This window comes from Etheostoma spectabile, chromosome 18 (genome assembly GCF_008692095.1).
Source record: "Etheostoma spectabile isolate EspeVRDwgs_2016 chromosome 18, UIUC_Espe_1.0, whole genome shotgun sequence".
NCBI lineage: Eukaryota > Metazoa > Chordata > Actinopteri > Perciformes > Percidae > Etheostoma > Etheostoma spectabile.
The window spans coordinates 12360504-12369793 of NC_045750.1; the positions used below are offsets into that span (position 1 = coordinate 12360504).

At 38.6% G+C, this 9290-nt stretch overlaps 1 protein-coding gene and 1 long non-coding RNA gene across 6 annotated transcripts in view; one reads left to right on the forward strand and one right to left on the reverse strand.

Moving 5' to 3' along the window:
• efr3bb (EFR3 homolog Bb (S. cerevisiae)) overlaps positions 1 to 9290 on the forward strand; it is a 33042-nt gene that overhangs the window by 8533 nt on the left and 15219 nt on the right. For all 5 annotated transcript variants that reach the window (XM_032542298.1, XM_032542296.1, XM_032542299.1 and 2 more), the window contains 3 exons: positions 5211 to 5287; positions 7083 to 7210; positions 8181 to 8331. In XM_032542298.1, coding sequence (XP_032398189.1) covers positions 5211 to 5287; positions 7083 to 7210; positions 8181 to 8331 — 356 coding nt within the window. The remainder of the gene's footprint in view (positions 1 to 5210; positions 5288 to 7082; positions 7211 to 8180; positions 8332 to 9290) is intronic.
• The window catches only part of LOC116705857 (uncharacterized), a 13855-nt gene continuing 7486 nt past the window's right edge, over positions 2922 to 9290 (reverse strand). The window contains exons 2-3 of the long non-coding RNA XR_004336067.1: positions 7348 to 7352; positions 2922 to 3007 (exon numbers count right to left, since the gene is read on the reverse strand). This is a non-coding gene — a long non-coding RNA (uncharacterized LOC116705857). The remainder of the gene's footprint in view (positions 3008 to 7347; positions 7353 to 9290) is intronic.

The following is a 9290-nucleotide window of genomic DNA, read 5'->3' on the forward strand; positions in this document are numbered from 1 at the left end:
AAGATCCTTGAGAAGGTAGTTGCTAATCATTTATGTGATTTTTCTACACAGCAGTAGTTTACTTGAGGACTTTCAGTCAAGATTTAGAAAGCCTTATAGCACAAAGATGGCAATGGTGAAAATTCCGAACGACCTTCTAACTGCTTCAGACAAAGGACTTGTCTCCATTCTTGTTTTACTAGATCATAGTGCTGCATTTAACACTATTGACCATACCATCCTGTTACAGAGACTGAAACATTTAGTGGGCATTAAAGGAATTGCACTAAGCTGGTTTAAGTCCTATTTATCTGATCAATGTAAATTTGTTAATATTTACGATAAATCCTCCAAGTACGCTAAAGTTAGCCATGGCGTTCCACAAGGTTCAGTGCTTGGACCAATTCTATTCACTTTTTATATATGCTTCCTCTAGGCATTATTATTAGGATACACTCAATTAACTTTCAGTGATACATGGATGACACCCAATTATATCTATCAACCAAGCCAGATGAAACCAGTCAGTTACAGTGGTGTGAAAAAGTGTTTGCCCCCTTCCTCATTTCCTGTTCCTTTGCATGTTTGTCACACTTAAGTGTTTCGGAACATCAAACCAATTTAAACAATAGTCAAGGACAACACAAGTAAACACAAAATGCAATTTGTAAATGAAGGTGTTTATTATTAAAGGTGAAAAAAAATCCAAACCATCATGGCCCTGTGTGAAAAAGTGATTCCCCCCTAAACCTAATAACTGGTTGGGCCACCCTTAGCAGCAACAACTGCAACCAAGCGTTGGCGATAACGTGCAATGAGGCTTTTACAGCGTCCTGGAGGAATTTTGGCCCACTCATCTTTGCAGAATTGTCCTAATTCAGCTACATTAGAGGGTTTTCGAGCATGAACGGCCTTATTAAGGTCATTGAAATTGAGACGAGCTTTGAGTTCTTTTTGACTCAGCAGTGGTTTTCTCCTTGGAACTCTGCAATGCAGGCCATTTTGCCCAGCTTTTCCTGATGGTGGAGGCATGAACGCTGACCTTAACTGAGGCAAGTGAGGCTGCAGTTCTTTGGACGTTGTTGTGGGGTCTTTTGTGACCTCTTGGATGAGTCGTCGCTGCGCTCTTGGGGTAATTTTGGGCGGCCGGCCACTCCTGGGAAGGTTCACCACTGTTCCATGTCTTCGCATTGTGGATAATGGCTCTTACTGTGGTTCGCTGGATTCCCAAAGCTTTGGAAAGGCTTTATAACCCTTTCCAGACTGATAGACTCAATTACTTTCTTTCTCAATTGTTCCTGAATTTCTTTGGGTCTCGGCATGATGTGTAGCTTTTAAGGGTCTTCTGGTGGACCTTACTGTGTCAAGCAGCTCCTATTTAAGTGATGCCTTGATGTGAACAGGTGTGGCAATAATCAGGCCGGGTGTGGCTAGAAAATTGAACTAGGTGTGGACAACCACAGTATAGTTTGTTTAACAAGGGGGGCAATCACTTTTTCACACAGGGCCATGATGGTTTGGATTTTTTTTTCACCTTTAATAATAAACACCTTCATTTACAAATTGCTTTGTGTTTACTTGTGTTGTCCTTGACTATGTTAAATTGGTTTGATGTTCCGAAACACTTAAGGTGTACAAACATTCCAAAGGAACAGGAAATGAGGAAGGGGGCAAACACTTTTTCACACCACTGTAGCTAAACTTCAAGCATGCATTAAAGATAAAAAATCATGGATGACCTACAATGTTAAACTCAGATAAAACTGAAGTTATTATGCTGGGCCCTAACAACCTCCAACCCTCATTATCCAAATATATAACTACTCTGGATGGTATTGCTCTGGCCCTGGCACTATTGTCAGAAATCTGAGTTATTTTTGATCAGAATCTATCTTTTAACGCCCATCTAAAACAAATCTCAAGAACAGCCTTTTTCATCTTCGAAACATTGCCAAAATTAGGAACATCCTGTTTCAAAACGATGCTGAAAAACTATTCCATGCATTTGTTACTTCCAGGCTTCCAGAATACTGCAGCGCGTGTTCAGACAAGAACTAAGAAAAGAAATCATATTTCTTCTGTGTTATCTTCTCTGCATTGGCTTCCTGTAAAATCCCGGATTGAATTTAAAATCCATTTAAATCTTATTTTGAAGAGCTCTTATTGCCTTATTGTCCCACAAGAACACTGCGCTCCCAGAATTCAGAGTTACTTGTGTAGAGTCTCTAAAGGTAGGTTGGAAGCCAGGGCCTTCAGCTATCAGGCTCCTCTACTGTGGAATCAGCTTCCGGTCTGGGTTCGGGGGGCAGACACCGTCACCACAGTTAAGAGTAAACTTAAAACTCTCCTCTTTGATAAAGTTCATAGTTAGTGAGTGAGGAGTTGCAGCGTCCTGCTATGTTCTGCTGTGCCCTGCTAGGTCCTGTAACACCCTTCAGTGCCCTGCTATGCCATGAACTACTACAACTGCTATTTCTAGTCACTGTTCCATTATCTTTTATTGTGACTGTTAATGCCACTGTTCATCACACCCCCAACCGGCACCTTCAGACACCGACTACGAAGAGCCTTTGTCTGTCTGTTTCTTCCTAAAAGAGTTTTTCCTCGCCGGTGTCACATTAAAAGCTTGCTCTTGGGGGAATTACTAGAATTGTTGGGCCCTTGTAAAGTATAGAGTGTGGTCTAGACCTGCTCTGTCTGTAAAGTGTCTCGAGATAACTCTTGAATAAAATTGAATTAAAGTGGTTAGCATACCAACTCAACATTTATTTTGTTGTTACTTGTTAATAGTGTAACTGTAGTTTATTGTTAAATCATTGTAGTTGTGTGTTAGGTGACTTAGGTTTACTTTTTTATATTTAAGTACTTTAAAATGTTAATATATTGTAAATTTAAATCATTTTAAATAAAAAAAAAACTAAGTGATTATATATTTTATTTTTCAAGATTTAGTTTAGGAATCAAAATCGTTTTAAAAGTACCAGTTCGGCATTAGAATCGGAAAAATCCAAACGATACCCAACCCTACCTGCCCACATGTCAAATTGTCCTTGGGCAACACTTCCAGATTGCAGCGCCTTGCATGGTAGCTTGCTGCCATCATGTGTAAATAGATGAATGACTTTTGGCTAAAAGCTCTAATTTAATATAGCCATTCACCCTTTTACTGCCTTCGGAGCCTCATTGCTTTGGTGTAAAAGATGTTTTCTACACATATAGTAGCCGTAGGGCTAACCAATATTGTTTTAAGACCCTGTTGTCTTTTGTTTGAAATAATTGCGAATGACATGTTCGACAGGATTTTTTCATAAAACTCACATTGTTGTTGCTGTATCCGTTATTTTAGATTTTAAAAATTGGGAATGAACAACAATATTAAACGTTTGAAGTATGCAATTCATTTCATATTTAAATCATCCTCTCAGTTCAGTTCATGGAGTTACAGTCACACAAACTCTATGAATGGATGGACATGAAGGCAATAAACATAGAGCTGAAATGAGTAGTGGATCGACAGATAATGAACCAGAGACAGTTTTGATAATTGATTAATCATTGAAGTTATTGCTGCTTCCAGCTTATCCAGTGTGAAGATCCGCAGGTTTTTTTGTTTATATGTTATAGTCGACTGAGAATCTGTAGTTTTTGGACTGTTGGTCAGACAAAAAAAACATGCAACTTGAAGCTGTAAAAATTGAATTATTGAATTTTTCCCTATTTGTCTTAATCATTCATCAATTAATCAAAATCAATCTGTAATGTTAGTTTCAGTCCTATTATATTTTGTGTTGGGTCCACATCTTTTCCCTCCATTTTTCTATGTATTGTACTTTTTGGGGATTTATATTACATGGATATCAATACTGCACAGAAAACTTGTTCTGTGTCTTATAAAGTGGTGTTATAGCTAGGCTCAGCTCATCCATTTGTATTGCTTAGGCAACTAAGCAGCTGGCAATTTAGTAAATGTGTGGTCAGTATGCTATCAGAAGGGGGTTTTAGTGCCTCATCAAATGCTTCAATCGGTGTAACAGCAAAGTAAAATAATGAATAATGGAACAATTTTCCTTTAGGAGAATAGAAGGAAGGGAACTGATGTCATTAGTGAGGGAGGAAGGATAGAAGAAAAGGTTTTTCTTTACAGAGTGTTTTTTTTCTAACACTACATTTCATTTGATTCTATTTGAAGTGTCAGAATATTCATTAAACTTGACCTACTTTTTGTCATTCTCTTTTGTGACTCCTAAACTCATATCCTTGTTTGGCGTAAGCAGGAAAAGGATAATTGTTACGCACAGCTTCATGAAGGGTTAAATGATGCATTTAGAGTTTTTGGAGGATATGTCTCTCTTTTTTTCTTCTTCGTTTTCTTCTCCCAGGGTCTCTTTATGACTCACCACTGCTGAATTCCTTCAACCAATCAGAATCCAACTCTTCCTTTGCTGCCTAGCTTGCCTTTCTCGATGCAACAAAAAAAAAATGTGTGTGTGTGTGTGTGTGTGTGTGTGTGTGTGTGTGTGTGGCATTGTAATTGTAGCATCACACAAGTATAGACACTAGTGATTTCACTTCAACATTTGGCATATTTTGGTATTCTTGCAGGGTATTAGCTGCCCCCAACTGAAGACCTTTTCCACCCCATTTTCTACATCCGCCACTGCTTTCCCATTATTATTTTATTAACTGCAGCTGTGGTTTCCTTGCCGACAAGTCAATTTGGCAGTTGTTACTGTTACAGCTACACAAGTTAAATGCTAGTTTTTTTTTCTTTGTTTTAATCTTTATGTTCTATGACACGTTTTTCATCACCTCATTTTTCCATCATTCTCTCTGTGGTGATACAGTTTGCTATTAATGTGAAGTCATAATTAGTTGCTTACTTAGAATGACGGTATGACACTGATTAGTGTCAATAACTACCTACTGCGGCTAAGCGGCTTTGAGTTTGTAAAAAGCGTAATATAAATTCAAAATATTATTATTGTACACCGACAGTGTGTAGGGTGTCTAACCTTTGGAACAAGTGGCTGATAGTTATCTTATTACGTTGGCACTGTGTTCCTTCATTAACACAAGCTTACATAGAACAGACAAACGATGCTGCAACGGAGACTGGACGAAAAAAGAAGACTTGTTTACTTGTTATTTTTCTTTCTTTTTGTTTTTATTACATTTGTGCCAGTCACGCTGCACAAGTCTAGTTGACCAGCTCTTTCTTTTGTCTTTCTCAGGGGTTTGTGGTTGTTGCGGGGCCCTCAGGCCTCGGTACAAGAGACTGGTAGACAACATCTTCCCAGAAGACCCAGAGGTGAGAAGCTCAAGTGACTTTGTGTTGGGGCTGCTTGATTATGGGGAAAATTATAATCACAATTATTTTTGTCCAGTATTGAAATCATGTTTATTTAACATGATTACTCACTGACTTTCCGATAGATGTTGCATTTATTGAACTTTAAAAAAAAGTTAAACAAATTCAAAACAGATGAAAACACCTTGAATGGGAACCATGGCCGGTAAATAAAAACGCAGCGTTATGATAATATAATAAGTGTAAGATGTAAAAAAATGGCAGTGCAGACTTTTTTTCCCATCTTCTTCAAAGCTGTTGGTATCAAACTACAGACCCCAGCTTTTCTACCATTTGAGATCTGATACAGATGACTCAAAGAGAATTAATTTGAGTGGAGAAGAAGGGGCTGACTTGTTGCAGAGGAAACTTTTCAAAAGTGCCTCTTTGCTGCCGCAGTAACCCACTTTAGCAGTCTGATCTGAGGACAAAACTGCAGTACACTGAACAGTAGTACACGCAGACCTCATTTTCCTGTTTGCATATACACCTGCTACGTGCTCCTAAAAAGGGAGTTTAAGTTTGGCTCTATGCTGCTGTGGCTAAGGCCGTAACTAATTGGTATCCATGTAACGGTTTATGAAGCTGTCTAATAACATTTACTCCAAATTATGTCACACTGTGTGACCATGTGGGTGTGTTTGTACACATTTACTGTATTTCAGTGGTTCACTCAGATAATTGATGTTAAGGTTCTTTAATGTAGGTTGTAATATTTGAATGTATCACCTGCACGTACACAAATGTATCTCCATAATAGTGTACAATAGTTTCAATTTCATTGTAGTTTAAACTACAAAAGGATTGACTCTTGTGAACAAAAATCCAAAATCCGCTTTTCAACTGAAGGGTGTTTTGTAGCCTGGTGAATTCCAGCCACAGAATGTTTTAGAGAAACAAACAGAAGCAGAGCTAGCGCCCTGTGCTGACCTTAAACATAACTATTGAATTAGTGCAAAACATACAGTAGTGGAAAAAGCACGGGCGGAAATAATAAAGTTAATGACGGCTAAATACCATTTAGCTGCTTCAGTTTCCTGGTCCTGGTATTGTGCATGCCAGCTCACTGTCACACTGTCAGGAATTACAGAGACACTTTGAAAGATCAGGTATCAATAATGGTGCATATGCATTTTTTTATTTTAAAGTATGACAAGTCAAAATGTAGTCATGGCTTACATATTCCCAGGTCAGTGTGGCTGATCTTAGCTGAGCTGGGATCTTTTGTGAATGATAAACGATGTGCTTCTGCCCATGTATCACAGTTCACTGACTGCAGGTTTTGGCTTTTGCCTGAATGTAAACGGGATCTCAGTGGACTATAGATGTTTTTAGCTCTCTCCTCCCCCTGACCTGACTGAAGAGCAGTGAAGTAGGTCAAGGGGGAAACTTATTGAACTAGTTATACTCATAGAATTTGGGTTTTGAAGAGAAGTGCACACTTCAGTACCCACACTATTGCATTAGCTCAGAAATGTTTATGGAATAGTAGAGGAATACATTCATTTGTAATTACGTTTTAACCCTGATGTCAGTCAAAAAACTACTGATAGTGTTTTCTCAGTGGAAGCAAACAGAGCAGCCTCTTTGTTTAGTGGACATACTAGCCTCATGTACATCTCCTCTGAGAGTGACTGAACTCTCATTTTGGGTGAACTACTCATTTAGGATTTTGAACAATGTAAATGAACCTACCCTAAAACGTTTTTCTATTTCACTCCGTTTCTTTCTGTCTCTGTCTCTGTCACACTGCTAGGATGGGCTGGTGAAGGCCAACATGGAGAAGCTGACATTCTATGCCCTGTCAGCTCCAGAGAAGCTCGACCGTATCGGAGCCTACCTGTCTGAGAGATTGTCAAGGGATGTGGCCCGTCACAGATATGGGTGAGAATCAACAGTCAATCAACATTCAAAACAGTCTCTCGAAAATAAATTCAGCCGCCTCTGCCCTGGCAAATACTGTTTGCACATTATTTATTCCCTGCCACCCATTAACTTGACTGATTTGAATTCAGCACAACTGAAGCTAATGTATTCAAATTTTAACAGTTTTGAGGTTGTCTTACTTTGAATAAATAGGGAAAAAGTGGTGCATGGAATAGCCTTTCATTATACATTACATTACATAACATTACATGTCATTTAGCTGACGCTTTTATCCAGAGTGACTTACAATTGTTATACATGTCTAAGGTTGCACACCTCTGGAGCAACAAGGGGTTAAGTGTCTTGCTCAGGGACACATTGGCTGCCCTGGTCTCCCACACCAAAGGCATATATATATATATTATCATATATATTATATAGATATTACATATTACAGAGATTCACACTGACCATCAATTTACACTGAGTCCATCAATAAGCTGAAGAGGCTTTAAAGATCCCATTTACAGGCCAGTCTAATATGATACATATCACGTTTTTCACATGCAGACTGGATAAGGACCTGTAATGTTGCCACTGAATTTATAACAAATATGTCTGTGTAATTAAAAATGAATTTATGAAGTAGCTGTAACGGTGATCTTTCTGTGCACTCTGTACTTACTTTATATGCTACAGAATTTGTTGTCTTTAATGACTCATGGCTAAAACGCACAAAATAAACAGCCTGTACTGATTACATTTACACTTGGCAGAGTCCAGCTGAAATCTGTTCAATATGTGAGTCTCCAGAGTTCGTCTGGCAGAGCTTATCACATTTTTATTCCTGTTGCTGCTGTGGGCAGTTAGATGTTTAGAATGTATGCAATATTTTATTATCAACATAATGTATCTAGACACAGAATGTATTGCATACAGGGTTAATGGTGTCATCCAGATGTTTCTGTCTCTTTTCTCTCCTCTTCAGGTATGTGTGCATAGCCATGGAAGCCCTGGACCAGCTGCTGATGGCCTGCCACTGTCAGAGCATCAACCTGTTTGTGGAGAGTTTCCTCAAGATGGTGCGCAAGCTGCTGGAGTCTGACAAACCCAGCCTGCAGATCCTAGGAACCAACTCTGTGAGTTCATGGGGTTATATTCTGAGCATTTTGTTTAACTAGGGCTTTATTCCTTGTTGAAAAAGTAGTGTCAAGAGTATCTACAACAAATATGCATCACTGTAACAACCTGAAACTGCATTTAAAGTTGTGGTAAACTTTAAAATAAGTTAAGTGATGTATTTAACTTTATAAGTCTTGAAAGTTTATTGTGCATTCAGGAGACAGCAGATTCTCTATTCAACATTGTTTGAAACTACTATATGATTACATTTAATTTTTTTTTTTTTAAGTTCAGTTAAAATTTACTGCAAAAGCCAAACACAGACAATTTCATGCTATACGTATGATTTAATTAGCAAAAGAATTTGCCTAGGTATAAATCCTTGGTCACAAAATCAAAAAACCCAAGGCAGCTTGTTTTACTAATATGCATTTAAATAAATACCCACATCCTCAAATTATTGTTCAGTAATGTGCCTTAGCTTTTACGTTTTTTCTGTTTATCAAATTCTTCCCATTAAAGTGGATTTAGGGGTATTATCTTATCTTAAGTTGACAGGGCCCATTTACTCTGCTGATGTGATGGCACAAAGTAAAATATGTTGAGGATCAGAGCTAAGCAACCGAGTGGTGGGCAGAGGGAGTGGCAGTGATGAGCATCCTCTGATGTGACGAGCGACTGTCGGCCCGGTCAGCAGAGGAAAAGGAAATCAGATTAGCTGCAGACCACAGTGGAAAAGCTCCGCAGTTATCTTCACAGATTGACGTGACAAGCCAGCCATCTTCAAGCTATTAATTTCCCTTGCACACGCTCGTGGGTGTGCATTTAGGACAAATGCAAAGCCATTGTACATCACAGTGCTATTTACCACTATCAATGGTAGAGGACATTTTTCAGTATGTGCTAATGTAAAGCTTTGCATCATCATCACATCATCACATACCCTTGGCATGGGATACTTTCCATAAAATCATCT